The 15,671-nt window shown below is 33.8% G+C and overlaps 1 protein-coding gene across 5 annotated transcripts; it reads right to left on the bottom strand.

The window, feature by feature from the left end:
- Window positions 1–4,153: 4,153 nt before the first annotated feature.
- NDUFB3 (NADH:ubiquinone oxidoreductase subunit B3) lies at window positions 4,154–15,492 on the bottom strand. Of its 5 annotated transcripts, none has more exons than XM_081260817.1 (4): window positions 15,389–15,470; window positions 10,231–10,302; window positions 9,472–9,619; window positions 4,154–4,444 (listed from the first exon to the last, which is right to left on the bottom strand). In XM_081260817.1, exons 3-4 carry the CDS (start codon window positions 9,615–9,617, stop codon window positions 4,288–4,290), a joined length of 303 nt encoding a protein of 100 aa, XP_081116943.1. In that variant the 5' UTR covers window positions 9,618–9,619; window positions 10,231–10,302; window positions 15,389–15,470; the 3' UTR covers window positions 4,154–4,287. The 5 variants fall into 5 exon arrangements, with proteins under 5 accessions (XP_081116943.1, XP_081116945.1, XP_081116946.1 ...); XM_081260819.1 differs by lacking the exon at window positions 15,389–15,470 and adding an exon at window positions 15,161–15,316; XM_081260820.1 differs by lacking the exon at window positions 15,389–15,470 and adding an exon at window positions 15,053–15,074.
- Between the last annotated feature and the right edge of the window lie 179 nt (window positions 15,493–15,671).

Genomic DNA, 15,671 nt, shown 5'->3' with positions numbered 1-15,671 from the left:
TATGGGCTGGGAATGATGTCTTGGATTTGACCCAAGCACCAAAAAAAAAAAAAAAAAAAAAAAAAAAAAAAAATTCTTTCAGGGTTAAAAGAAAATGAATGAAAACACATTTTTTTCCAAATGGAACAAAACCTTCTAATTTACAATTTTTTTAAATACCTTTCAAGCGCTCTACCACTGAGCCACAATCCCGGTACCTGATTTACATCTTAAATGTACACATGTCCTTATTGTGTAATGTGCATTTCCAGAAACGACTTCAGCAATAACCAAAATTCTTGCCAGTTAGTTTTGTAATTTGTGGATATTTCAAAAGAGTTAGTTCATTTTGTTGCATGTGAGATTAAACAAGAAAATATTCAGACCTTGCAACATAGGATTTTTTTTTTAACTGAAAGCCATGTTTTACATTGCTTATATGTATCAAAGGTAACTCAGACTAATAAATTATATAGCATTAGTAATTTAACCTTTAGATGAGTTAGCATATCAGGAAGTTTATTATATGCACATTCAAAATATATAATGTAATACTTTGTAAAATATATCTCTACATATAATATATAAAATTAAAATAAAATTCTCCTTTGTAGTCGATTCTGATAGAATCCTAAGCAAGTGCATGCAATTTCCATTGGATGTTCTAATCACCTGAGTTTCTGAAGCTGATTTTCTGGCATAAGACAAAAAAGCTTCCTTTTGTTGTTAAAATTGAAGGCTGGGGTTGTAACTCAGTGGTAGAGCACTTGCCTGTCATGTGTGAAGCACTGGGCTTGATCCTCAGCACCACAGAAAAATAAATAAATAAATAAAATAAAGGTATTGTGTTTATGTACAACTAAAAAAAAAAAAAATTAAAAAAAGTTGATACTGAGGTAAACCAGGATTTACCTGAGGGATTCTACTCATTTGACTTTTAGTACTTTACAATCCTAGAGACTCTGAGGACCAATGATTATATCAAAATTTGAAACTCATGTTGTCAACTGAGAGGCTAATGTAAAATAACATGTAATTTTTGTTGTTGAACTACGGGAGTTGTACCTCATATTCCACGTTTGAAAAACACTTCAGCTCTTTGTTTTCTGTCATAAGCTGAGTGTTTTCTCTGCTACACCCTTCTGCCATGATGTTCTGTCTCATCTTGGTCCCAGAGCTATGGAGTCAGCCAGCCATGAACTGAATCCCTGAAACCATCTGGAGAAGATGCCCTTTGAGAATCTTATGAACACATGAAAGTGCTCTCTTGGAATGGTGGAGAGCTCCAAAGTACCAGAACGTACCTGAAGTTGGGAAAGTTAGGGGTTTCAAATCCATCTGTCAATTTGAACACAAACAACCTCAAAGACATTGAGAAAACCTTTCACTTTAACTTCAATATTTAATTTGATGAATATATCTCAATTCTAAATAAAGGTAAAACAGTTACCTGTGAAAAAGAAATGGAGTAATTAAAAAAAAAAACCCAAAACACTTTAAAAATCTGATGAGTTCAAATGCAATTTTTTTAATGAAAACTGAATATTGTCTGTAAAATCACAGTAAATCTCAACCTGTAACTTAACATTTTTTTGTTGCTACTATTACATGTGTATGTTAAAAATACATAAATATAGAAACTAAAGGTAAGACATAGATTAAATGTATTTTAAAATGCCTTGCTGTTCATGACTTATGATATCATTAGTTAACTTATCAGATCAACATACTCTCAGGATGAGGTTCATTGTACTGATTATGGGGTCCAAGTCCATATTTGTCTTTTTGTGTGTGTGTGTGTATGTAGGGGGTGATTGACTTTTTCCCATGATTTGACCATGTCAGCAATGTTGCTAATAAAGAATTGATAGCTCTGCTATTTTCTAGTTTGCCTTTGTTGTTGTTTTTGTTTTTTTCCTTTTCAGTGCTGCGAGTCCAAACCAGGGCTTTCTATATGCAAGGCAAGTGCTCACCACTGAGCTACATCTCCAGCCATTGTTTGCTTGTTCTTGCATTATTGGCATTAATTTCAGTCAGCAGTGAAATCTTTTTAAGCCACTTATCTACTTCATGAAGGTTAGTTTTGTTAAAACTAGATTATGAATTCCACAAATTGAACACATAGAGTACAGTCTGTACCAATTTGTTGAAAGTCCTTTTGTTCTCTCCTTGGAGCATAATTCTTACTTCTTCCTCAAGATATCTTGTTTACCTAAATTCTGTGTAATTACTTGGTATCCACCACATGAGAAAAAAGCTCATTTTGAATTTCCATATTAAACATTAATAGCAAAATTTAATTTTCATTTAACATGAATAAAGTGTAAATGGAAGTCTTAAATATTTTATTCTCTCACCCTGATGGATGGTCTTGCACATTTCTTTAGTTATGTGCATCACATTTGGGCGACTCCCATGTTAGAGTCCATGCTCTAATTACTACAATTTTAAAGAGAAAAATGATGAACATAATCAATGATAGGAAAGAAAAAGAATAAAGAGTCAATTTATTTTCACTGGAATACTTCTACCTAGCCCCTAATTAAGTGGGTCTTGCCAATCCTCTTTGTCCCTAAAGTAAAATATTTACATTAATATGCAGATTGACAAAAAATCTTGTGCATTTTCCTTTTTTTTTATCCCCCTCCCCACACTGCAATTGAACCCAGGGACTCCCTGTATGCTAGATAAGTATTCTACCACTGAGCTACAACTCCAACACCAAACTTTTTTTTTTTGAGCAAGGTTGCAAGTGGCATTATCCAATTTCCAAATATCTATAATTTTTTAAATGTTAGTCTAATTTCCTTGTGATCTGAGAATGTGCTTGTTATTTTAATCATCTTAAATTTATCAAGCCTTGTTTTGTGGTCCTACTGTTGGAGTAAATGTTTCATGTGCACTTGAAAATAATGTGCTCTGCTTTTGTGAAGTTGTATTATATAAATATTACATTAAGTGACTTGATAGTGTTTACGTTGTCTGTAGCCTGATTTTTTAAAAAACTTATTTATTTTTATTAGCTACACATGACATTACAATGATCTTGGCAATGTAGCCTGATTTTTTTTTTTTTTTTTGTCTACTGTTCTAAAAATGAGAAAGGAATATTGAAATCTACAACTATGATTTTGTCTATTTCTTCTTTTAGTTTTTTATTTTTGCCTTACGTATTGGGGATTGAACCCAGGGATGCTTAAGCTACATCTCCAAGTTCTTTTTTATTTTGAGGCCAAGTCTCACTAAATTGTTGAGATCTTGAATTCATAATCCTCCCATCTCAATCTCCCAACTCACTGTGATTACAGGTGTATGCCACTGCACCTGACCCACCTTGCTATTTCTGTTGGTCCCACTGCTTTGCTACTCTTTAAACTCTTTTATCTTTGCACTGAAACTTTTTAATGATTCTATTTTTACTACATTCCACTTACTACTAATAACTTATTAGGGATTCTTCCTCTGTCTCATTTATTTAGAATTGCTCAAGACTATATTTATAAACAAGAAATTGGCAAAGTGGGGGGTGGGGAATCACCCTGGAATTTTAATTAACTTCATTTTAAAAAAAATATAGTTTACTTGTCAATAGACCTTTATTTTATTTATTTATATGTGGTGCTGAGAATCAAACCTAGAGCCTCACACATGCTAGGCAAGTGCTCTACTACTGAGCCATAACTCCAGCCCCAATTAACTTCATTATTCAAGCAAAAAATATTACCCTTCCTTAATAAGCTGAGTTTTAAATCTTAACTTTAATTAGAGATTGAACTAGTTAAAATGAAAAAGGTCAATGATGTGAGGAAGAATGTCTATTGTTAGATTAAAATAGCTAACCTTTTCACAAGTGAACAATAAAGACTAAGACAAGACTAGAAAATACCATAATAAAGAAAGTGAACATCATGCATGGTTATGTCAACCAGAAGTGGGCAGCAAGTATTTTATAGTATAATCTAGGTCTCTCCAAACAACTTGCAGAGCATGATATAGCACCATTTCAAAAACTGTTGGAACATATCCATTTGTTCAGCCAAATATTTGCTGGCTGCCTGATATATGCAGAATGCATTGCTATTGGTACCTAATGTCCCATGTATTCCAAATGAATTCTGATATGCCCCTAGACATTTTCATTTTATTTTTTAAAGAATTACAAAACAGACTGGTATATGTTTTTCTTACTTTATTAATCCTTACTAATATTCTTTAAGGGGCAAACACATGGACAAGTACAATATAGTGAAGAAATCTTATTTTTATAAGAGAATTAAGGAGTTACTAAGATATTTCCAGATACTATCTTCAGTGATGATTGTTATCTTTTTTCTGGGACTCCAGATAATATTCGGCCCCTACGGCTACCACAAAAGCAGCAAATCCCCATTTAAATCCTTTTAATAATACACCAACAAAGGAAACATTGTGTGCAAAGCCACCCATGTATCTCCAAGCTTCATTCCTACAAGAAAAAAGATGAAAAAAATATAATCACACACAATTCAAAAATACTAAGTAAAATAAATTTAATTTTAATTTTTCTAATATACTTAAATGTGACATTATTTGAGAAAATCTATGTGGATCACAATAGTAATCTTTTTGTGGCATAGGATAGTTAAGAATATATGACCAAGTTTTACTTATAAAATATATTTTAAAAAGCCACTTGATGATTTATTTTATAGTCATACTATTCATGCCTCAAATGCATGACTCACTTTGGTTATCCATCACAGACTAGCTGGGTGGCTATACACATACTACTCATTCCAACATCATAGAAAGATCAACTTAGACAATTAGACATTAATTCAGAAGGAGCACAGCTTTTCCCTGTCACAGAAGCTTGAACTTCAGAAGACTGATTTCCTGCTCAGGTAAATCATTCTTCTGAGTATACTGAATAAAGAAGTGAACTGAAGTCAGAGAACTGTAGGGGGAAAAAAACACCTCCTTCCACAGATATTATGTCAGTGAAAAATACCACGTTGTGAAGAGCAATTTATCTCTAAAACTCTGACTGGTATGGTTTAGATATGAGGTATTCCCCAAAAGTGAATGTGTGAGACAATGCAAGAATATTCAGAGGAGAAATGATTAGAGAGGTGTAACTTAATCACTAGATTAATCCTCTAATATGGATTAACTGGATGGTAACCGTAGGCAGGTAGGGTGTGGCTGGAAGAAGCAGGTCACTGGGGCAATGACTTTGGGATTTATGTTTTGTATCTGGTGAATGGAACTATCTTTCAGCTTCCTGGTTGCCATATCTTGAGCTGCTTTCCTCTGCTATGCCCCTCCACTAAGATGTTCTGCCTTACCACAGGCTCAGAGTTATGGTGTCAGCTGACCATGACCTGAACTTCTGCCACTGTGAGCCAAAATAAACTTTTCCTCCTTTAAATTCTTGTTAGGTCTTTTGGTCACAGTAACAGTAAGGATAACTAAAATATTGACTTAATAGAAAATATGGAAACTAAATCAAAACAAATTTAAATGTCCAAACCAAAGATGTTAGCAGAAAATGACAGAATAATATACCTCATGAACACAGATGCAAATATTCTTAACACAATTTTAGAAAATTGAATCCAACAAGATACAAAAAGATACATCATGATGAAGTAGAGTTCACCCCACATATGAAAGATTGGTTTTAAGATATATATAATACACACACACACACACACACACACACACACATATATATATGAATACATACTATATATAATACACACACACACAAACACACACAATTTTTTTTTTTTTTATTCCAGGGATTGAACCCAGGGACAGTTAACCACTGAGCAACATCCTTAGCCTGTTTTATTTTTCATTTTGAGACAGGGTCTTGCTAAGTTGCTCAGGGCCTTGCTAAATTGCTGAGTCTGGTTTTGTACTTGCAATCCTCCTGCCTCAGCCTCCCAAGCCATTGGGATTACAGGTGAGCCCCAGCAAAACAGTTTTGTTATATGAAAATCAAAGTGATTCATCATATAAATGGAATTAAAAAAATTACACGAGCATTTCAATAGATACAGTAAAAAGTATTTGATGAAATTCAAGAATTAAAAAAAACCAAAGGGCTAGGGTTGTGGCTCAGCAGTAGAGCGCTCACCTTGCACATGCGAGACCCTGGGTTCCAGTCTCAGCACCACATAAAAATAAATAAGTGAAATACAGGTATCATTTTGTCCAACTACAACTAAAAAAAAAAACAAAACAAAAAAAAAAAAACAAAAACAAACAAACAAAAAAAAAAAACCAAACAAACAAACAAACCCAAAACCAAATAATAAAAGGTTGGCATGGTGGCTTGTACCTGTAGTTCCAGCTAATAAGGAGGTTGAGGCAAGAGGTTGGCCTGAGCCCACAAGTTTGGGGCCACCCTGGGAAGTACAATAAGAACACGGTTTTTAAATAAAAGAAAAAGAAAGGAAGAAAATAAAAATCTGAGAAACTTTGGGATAGATGAGAAATTCTTCATTTTGGTAAATGGCATCTCTGAAAATCCTAAAACCCAGCAAACTTAGTGGTGACAGACTGCTTTCTCTCAGGAAAAAGGCAAAGATGTCTGCTTATATCACTTTAATTAATATCATACTAGTATAGTTAGCTAATGCAATTAAAAAAAAAAGTTAAGAATACTGTCTTCACAGATAAAATGATTATCTCTGAATAAAATTCTAAGGAATCTGTAAAAAAAATCACAACTAAAAAGTGACTTTAGCAAGGTAATGAAATACAAAGTCAGTATATAAAAATTAATTATGTTTTTATTTTCTAATAACAGACAATTGGAAATTGAGACTTAAAAAAATATATCATGTAAAATAGCATCAAAATGTGGTGCTGGGTGCCTGTAATTCCAGAGGCTTGGTAGGCTGAAGCAAGAGGATCGTAAGTTCAAAGCAAGCCTTAACAAACTTGCAAGATCTTGTCTCAAAATATAAAAAAGGCCTGGAGATGTGGCTCAATGGTTAAGCGCCCCTGGGTTCAATCCCTGGTGCCAAAATAATAATAATAATAATAATAATAATAATAATAATAATAATTATTATTATTATTCTTCAGGGTAACCTTAACAAAACATGCAAGACCTGTGTATGAAGCAACAAAATACTGCTAAGAAAATTAAGGAAGATCCAAATTGCCCATGGACTGGAAGATTCACTATTATAAAGACATTATCTTCAATTTGATTTGAATTTGATTTAATATAAATATGAAATAGATTCATATTGTGAATCTATGTCAAAGAGATTCAATGTGATTCCAATTAAAATCCAAGAAGAGCAGGCATGGTGGCACATGTCTGTGATCCTAGCAGCTTAGGTGGCTGAGGAATGAGGACTTTATGTTCAAAGCCAGCCTCAGCAATTTAGAGAGGCCCTAAGCAACTTAGAGAGACCCTGTCTCAAAATAAAATAGAAAAAGGGCTAGGGATTGTCTTGTAGAAACTGATAATCTCATTCTAAAATTCACAGTTAATGCAAAATACCTGAAATAACTAAACCAATTTAAAAAATGTAGATCTTATAATACCTGATTTGAAGACAGTGTAGTATGGGCATAAGTGCAGACATATTGATCAGGATAACACACTAGAGTCCAGAAATAGGCCACATAAATATGGTAAATTGATTTTTGAAAACTTTGTCAATGTAATTCAACCTGGGAAATATGGTCTTTAATAAATGGTGCTGGAAGAACTGAATGCCCATATGTAAAAATATCAACTTTCCTTCTTATCTCAAATGATACAAATATTAACTAAAAATGGATCATATACTTAAATTTAAGAAATTAATTAATTAATAGAAAACTATAAAAGCCCCTAGAAGAAGATTAGGAAAAAAATCTTAGGATGCCAAAAGCACAACCCATAAAAAAAAAAAAAAAAGAAAGCTAAATTGGGAATTCGTCAAAACTTAAAATTCTTTGAAATTTAAAACTTAAGAAAATGAAAAGACAAGTCATACTCTGAGTAGACATTTAACCACAGAAAATATGTGAATGGCAAATAAGCACAGAAAAAGATCTGTGTGATCATCACTTTTTATAGAGATGAAAATTAAAACCACAAGAAGGTATTAGTACTATTTTCACTAGAATCACCAAAATTTAAAGACTAATAACAACAATATTGACAGAGATATTAAGCAACTGAAATTCTCATACACTGATGGTGGGAATGAGAAATAATTCAGTCACTTTGGAAAATGGTTTGGCAGTCTTTTATAAAAATAACTGTGGACATAGCTTATTATCCAGAAATCCCAGTTAGGTATTTATGCAAGAGAAATCAAAATATGTGCTCATAAATGCTCACACTTGAATGATTATAGCAACTTTACTCATAACAGCCAAAAGTTCAGAATAAGCCAAGTGACCATCAATTGATAATGGTACCAAAATGAGGTATTTCCACAGAATGGATATAAAATAAAAAGGCAATAAAAAAGATTAGATACAATCCACAACATGTGTAAATGCCAAAATGCATTATGTTAAGTGAAAGAGTCCAGGACAAAAGACTATGTGATATCAATTCTACAAAATTTGAAAAAGATCAAAACTATCCAGACAAAAGCACAACAAGGGTCACCAAGTCACAGGTAGGGTAACACTGACTGCAAAAGAGCATAAGGAAATTTTCTAAATTAACAGAAATATTCTATAGCATGATTTTGGTGGTGGTTACATAATAGCATTTTTGTCAAAACTAATGGAATTATATGATGGGTGAATTTTAAAATGGGTGAACTTTAGAGGAATGATATTTCAATAAAACTGGTTTTAAGCTAGGCAAGGTGGTGCATGCCTGTAATCCCAGCAACTCAGGTAGTGAAGGCAGGAGGATCACAAGTCTCAGGCCAGCCTGGGCAGATCCTGTCTCAAAAAAAGTAAGATGGGAAGGGGATGTAGTTTAGCGGTTGAGTGTTTACATGGCACGCATGACACCTTGAGTTTGATTAGGAGGACTGGGAGTGAGAGGTGGGCACAAAAAATTTTAAAATTTTAATGTAAAAAGTCATATACTGAAAATGAAAACAAAACACTAACTTTTTGGGGGCGGGGGGTATTCTGGGAATTGAATTCAGGGCACTCTACCACTGAACCACATCCCCAGTACTATTTTGTATTTTATTTAGAGACGGGGTCTCACTGAGTTGTTTAGAGCCTCATTTTTGCTGAGACTGGCTTTGACCAAGTGATCCTCCTGCCTAAGCCTCCCAAGCCACTGGGATTACAGGCATGCACCACCACGCCTTGCTAGACACTAAATTAAAAAAAAAAAAAAGTATATATATTTTTAGTTGTAGATAGACACAATACCTTTTTATTTTATTTTTATGTAGTTCTGAGGATCAAACCCAGTGCCTTCCACATGTGAGGCAAGCACTCTACTACTAAGCTACAACTCCAGCCCTAGACACTAACTTTTAAAGAGAAGTTCTAATTAAATTACTTAATTCATCTTACCGGCCCCATGGATCCCTGAGCCCTTTTGCAGCCAGCTTCTCCTGGACAGTTTGTAATGGTGTCCCTTCTATCTTCCAATGCCTATAATCTGGAAGTTCTAGTTTTCCATGACCATGTTCATGTCCATGTCCATGTCCAGGGGCCATGTCTACAGAAAATAAGTAACATAATAGAGAAGTACACTTAAATGTTTTTAAGATAAATGCTTGAAAATTCTGAGTTAAGAGATTTTAGAAAATTATTTTATTACACTAACTAGTATGTGTTCACAGGAAATATGAATATGAAACAGAAAAATAATCAGTAATTGTACCAGAGAAAACCATTTATTATTTGATTACTTTCTTCATTAGAAAAATAGCAAACATTTACTGAGTCCTGTGTGCCAGGTGCACTATGTTTTACATATATTATTTTCATCACTTCTAAAATAACTCTCTGAATTTAACTTAAAAATATCCCCATTTTACAACTGAATGAGACTCCAAAAGGTTAAGTTATGTCCTTAAGAAATTACTCTCAGAAGCTAAGTAATATCCTGAAGATAACAAAAATAGTAAAAGGTACAACTGGGCTTTAACCCTTGCAGTATGGTTCTCAGAAGCTAAGTAATATCCTGAAGGTAACAAAAAACAGTAAAAGGTACAACTGGGCTTTAACCCTTGCAGTACTGTTCCTACTTTCTAAGTAATACTGTTTCCCTCTTTTGAGTCCTAATGCATAAACATGCATGATGAAAGCATAATACTGTTTTGTTACCTTTATTTAGATGATTCTTTTAGAATGTTGTCTTAATGATTTTGAATACGTATGATCACATGAACTTTTTTTCTGTAAAAAGTCAGATAATAAATATTTTACACTTTTGGACAAAAGAGGTAAAATTGAGCAGATTATGTACGTCTATATATGACAAGAAAACAAATTTCCAAAACTTATTGATAAAATCCAAGATATAATAAATAGTAACTGAGTATAATTAAATTTTTTTTGTATAGGTCTACTAATGATAAAAAAGAAATTTCCATTTTGGAGTTCACCATCTTGCTTAGTTAGTGCTCAAGGTTAGCATTCCTTAGTATCAAAGTGATCTCAAAAAACTATTCTTTGCTCATGGGTCTTACAAAAATGAGGTAATGGGCTGAATGTGGTTCATAGGCTGAAGCTTACTAATTGAACTGAATAACAGAGACCTTAGGACCCATTTTTCTTTTGTCTTTTTTTTTTTTTTTTTGTGGTACTAGGGGATTGAATCCAGGGCCTTGCAAATACTAGGCAAGAGTTCTATCACTGAGCTACAACCCCAACCCCTTAAGATCGTTTTTAGTCCATGTTTGCTTCTATAAATAAAATGCCTTTAGTGTTTATATGAATATTTCACTTTTACTAGTGTCATGATTAACTTTTGTGTGTGGGCATGAGTATGTGTGTGCTATTTGCTGTGGACTAAATCCCTGGCTTGTTGCATGCTAGGCAACAACTCTTGACAGTGACCCATATCTCCAGCTCTACTAGTGTTATTTTTATAGCTAATATAAACTTAATCTCAGTTCCCCTTTTCAATTGCTATGAATTCAAATTAAAGGGTATGAATAAATAATGCTATATTATAATTTGTATAAGGCTAGCAGTAGCAATTCTATAGTCACTCTCTCCAGAAATAAAATGAAACCAAATAATTATTACCATTGGCTGTATTTATAACTATGTACAGGCTCAATAATAAGACAGGATTTTTTAAAACTGTATTTTAGAAGACACAAGTAATTGTTAGGTAGTGTACATTAAAGACACATTATGTGAAATTCTCATTCCATTAGACAATAATTCCAAGATGAGAAAAAACTGAACATAATAATTTTGACAAATTAACAAACACTTAATATTTATAAACATGTTAAATATCACAAAATATTATGTTGGTTATTTATATATTTAAAGAGAAAAAAATCAATACCCATCAAACACAAGTTAAAACAACATGATGGGGCTGGGGATGTGGCTCAAGCGGTAGCGCGCTCGCCTGGCATGCATGCGGCCCGGGTTCGATCCTCAGCACCACATACAAAGATGTTGTGTCCGGGATAACTAAAAAATAAATATTAAAATTCTCTCTCTCTCTCTCTTTAAAAAAACAAACAAACAAAAAACATGACTTTGAAACACTTAATCTTATTAATTATTTGGTGGATTCAATAATATGAAGGAAAGAAAAATTATGGTTTTGGGTTTCAGAATGACTTTTAAGATTCAATACATTGGGCTGGGGATATAGCTCAGTTGGTTGAGTGCTTGCCTTGCATGCGCAAGGCCCTGGGTTCAATCCCCAGCACCAAAAAAAAAAAAAAAAAAAAAAGATTCAATACATTATTACAAAAGAAAGACACTTAGAAACATTTATTTGGGATGGTAATGTCCTGGCTTCTTCATAACATGTTTTAAGAAATATTTTTTGAAATATTGTTTCACTTCAAAAATGTTTGTATAGATTTCAAGACAAGCCCTTATTTTAGCAACTGTCAATTTTAGAATACTGAGTATCCATGTATTTGGAAAACAGTACAAAACAGGGTTAAATTTTGGTATGGGTATTGAATTCAACCTGGGATAAATACCAGGTTGCTCTACCACTGAGCTACATCCCCAATTCTTTTCTATTTTGAGACCGCATCTTGCTAAATTGCTGAGACTGGCTTTGAACTCCCAATCGTCATGTTTCAGCCTCCCAAATTGCTGGGATTAGAGGTGTGCTCTATTGTGTCTGGCATGTTAAAATTTTGATGAAAGAGTTTGGTTTGGAAAATAAAAGTTGAAACATTACCATAGTACGAAGGCTATTTCAAATCTATTATATTACTGCCTCAAAATATTAAGTAATTTAAAAGAAAAATCTTCAAAAAAAAAAAAAAAACAAAGAAGTACATACATTCTTATTTCTCCTATGTAAATTTCTTTTAATGAATTCAATGTGCTTTCTCTTATACCTAATTCCAGTATTTCAGAAAGGTTCTATAGGAATTTCCTAAATATAAAGAAGAAAAAGTTGAACAGTGTTTCTAGAAAATCTTTCGTTTTTTTAAAAAAATATATTTTTATTTCAGAATAGGCACAACTGCTGGGCACTGTGGCACATGCCTATAGTAGTGCTAAGGGAGGCTAAGTCAGGAGGACTACCAGTTCAAGGCCAGCTTCAGCAATTTACCAAAATTTTAAAAGGGCTAGGAATGTAGTCAGTAACAGAATGCCCCTGGGTTCAATCCCCATTACTACAACAAAGAAATAAACAAGGGCTGTGGCTGTGGCTCAGTGGTAGAGCACTTACCTAGCATGTGTGAGGCACTGGATTCGATCCTCAGCACCATATAAAAATAAACAAATAAAATAAAGGCATTCTGTCCATCTACAACTACAAAAAAAATTTAAAAAAAGAAAGAAACACAACAAAAAGGCAGAAGAGTCATAACTCAAACAACAATATCCTGATCATTTGAAGGAAGAGTCTGGAATTCTCTTATTTTGCACCATTGATAGCTATAAAAGCACCAGGCAAATCACTTTATCTTTCAGAATTTCAGTTTCTTCATTCAATGGACATCAAACCAACCTTGTAAGATTATGAGAATTGGGGAAAACAGACTGCAATGTGCCTTCTGGGTATGAATATGACCAAGAACAATCATTCTGAAACATTTGTATGACTTAGAAAAGCTGAACATTTGAATACCTTTAGGCCAGCAATTCCACTCCTAGGTATATATACTCTAGATCTGCACTGTCCTATTTGGTAGCCACTAACATTTGAAATATGGCTAGTGCAACTGAGAAACTGAACAAGTGTTTAAATTTATGAAATTTGGCATATGAACTGAGATGTTTTGTAAACATAAAGGTACACAAATTTAGAAAAGTGTGAAAATATAAAATATTTCAATAACTTAATATTTGTTACATTGGGAAATAATATTTCTAATAATTGAGTTAGATAAAATATACTATTAAAGTTAATTTTGTTTCTTTTTACTTTTAATAAGGCTTTAAAAATTACATGTGTGGATTGCATTGTATTTCTTCAAGCAATGTTTTATAAAAATTTGGGGACTTTTTTTTGGTGTTGGGTATTGAACCTCATGCATGCTAAGAAGTTCTTCCACTGAGCCACACCTCAGTTCCTGTTAGATAAGAATCTTTACAGTCACATAACTGGTTTTTGCTAGCTCTAAACTGTAAGTAATTCCAATCTAGTGACAACAGAAAGGATTATGGTACAATCGCGCTATGGAATATTATACAACAAAGAGCTACATGCAAAAGTATGAGCAAACTTCACAAACATAATAATGAACAAGGATGAATCAGAAAAAGACACATACATATTGATCCCATTTGTATAAGTTGAAAAGCCTAATTCACTTTTTAGGAATGCATCTTAGAATTAAAGTAAAACAGTGATTTCTTGCCAAGAGTCAGGATAGTGCTCACCTCTTGGTGGAGGAGAGATAATCACAAAGGCTAATACAAAAAGTGTCTAAGGAAGTGTTTTAGTTTCTTTCTTTTCTTTTTTTTTCTTTGTTTTTTGGTGGTGGGCATTGAACCCAGGGACATTTAACCATTGAGCCACTACCCTGGCACTTTTTATTTTTTATTTTGAGACAGGATCTCACTTAGTTGCTTTGGGCCTTGATAAGTTGTTGAGGCTCACTTTGAACTTGTGATTCTCCTGCCTCAGCCTTCTAAGCCACTGTGCCCTGCCAAGGCAGTGTTTTCAACCAATTTTTAATTATTGTACCTCTAAGGAGTTGAGATGTATTTTGTATCTGTTTATGAACTGTGGCCCTATTTAAGGGACATAAACCATTGTGTTCTCCTCATTTCTCATTCCATTTTCACTTCAAGGACAGAACACCTCTGTTGAGAATGCATATTCTAAATTATTAGCAGTGCTAATCTGAGAGATGGTTATACAAGTATTTGCTTGATTACAACTCTTCAAAATTTACTTTTGTTTTATATAGTCCTATTATGTGAAAATAAAAAGCAAAATTTTCTCGAAAAGGTGAGTTATAAACTGTGTTGACTCAACAAGGAATGATTATTTCACTTTCAGAGCTGCTTAAATAAGAACAGCAAGGAAAGCAGCTCAAAAAAGAACATGTGATTATGAAAAATGTAAAAAGCTATTTATGTCTTAAGTGAACCTTAATTTTGGTGGAGATCGACCTATAATAAAGGGGTGGCTCCCGCACAGGGAAAGCAAGGGCATATTTTCTTAAGAAGCAAGAGGGTAATAATGCTACTCCCACTACATGCAATTTTATAGTTTACCAAAGACTTTCAAGTATATATTCCCAATTCTCCCCATTTAAAAAACCGCAATTATCATACTAATGAGAAAATAAAACCAAAAGGATTCTTATCACGTTATTGTCCAATCCGTGTTCCTAAACACATGCAATGGCTGGGATTTTTATATCCTGCTCCCCCCCCACACACACACTATAACACTGTACCATAAACATTTGTACCAGAAAAAGCTTACTTAAAAATATACAAGCTGGTGAGGCATACATTACAATTCTTTTACATATTTTCGATTTGGGGGCTGTCCTTCTGCCTTTATTCAATCCAAATGTAAACCAAATGTCCACGGGCCGAGAAGGGGGTTGCACCGGGCAAGGGCGGGACAAAGTACCTGGATTTAACAACCAATATAATTCTCACAGCATCCTTCTGCAACCACATGTCCCTCCTTCAGTTCTAAACTATAGTTCTCTTTCGCTTATTCCTTGGCCTCCTTCCCCTTTGAACTGCCTCCTCTCGTCATCCTTCTCTACTTAGTTTTTCCCAGTCTGCATTTCCTCAGAATAGAGTCTAGCTCTCAATCCTAATATAGAGGTCTCCCACGAACTCCCTAATTTACCTTACAGCAATTTGACCTCTCAGGACACTCAATAGTCAACCGCCCAGCCGGAGCCAACCGGAAACGGAAGTTGTCAAGTACAGTTCCTTACGGTAGGAAAACGGAGGAGAAGTTTAACGTTCCGGTCCTGGTTCAATGATTTCTGGACCAAATAGGGATAATACGAGGGATATGGGAAGTCAATATTTTGTACACATACGTGCATTCTAAGTATGATTGAGCTAAGAGACATTTCAGAGGAAATAAGGGCGGAAAAGGGATATTTTCCTTGTTTGGAGAGGGA

Source organism: Spermophilus citellus (assembly GCF_964194105.1).
Source record: "Spermophilus citellus genome assembly, chromosome: 11".
Lineage (NCBI taxonomy): Eukaryota > Metazoa > Chordata > Mammalia > Rodentia > Sciuridae > Spermophilus > Spermophilus citellus.
The sequence above is the reverse complement of the archived record's forward strand: the minus strand, read 5'-3'. Positions and strand labels throughout refer to the sequence as shown.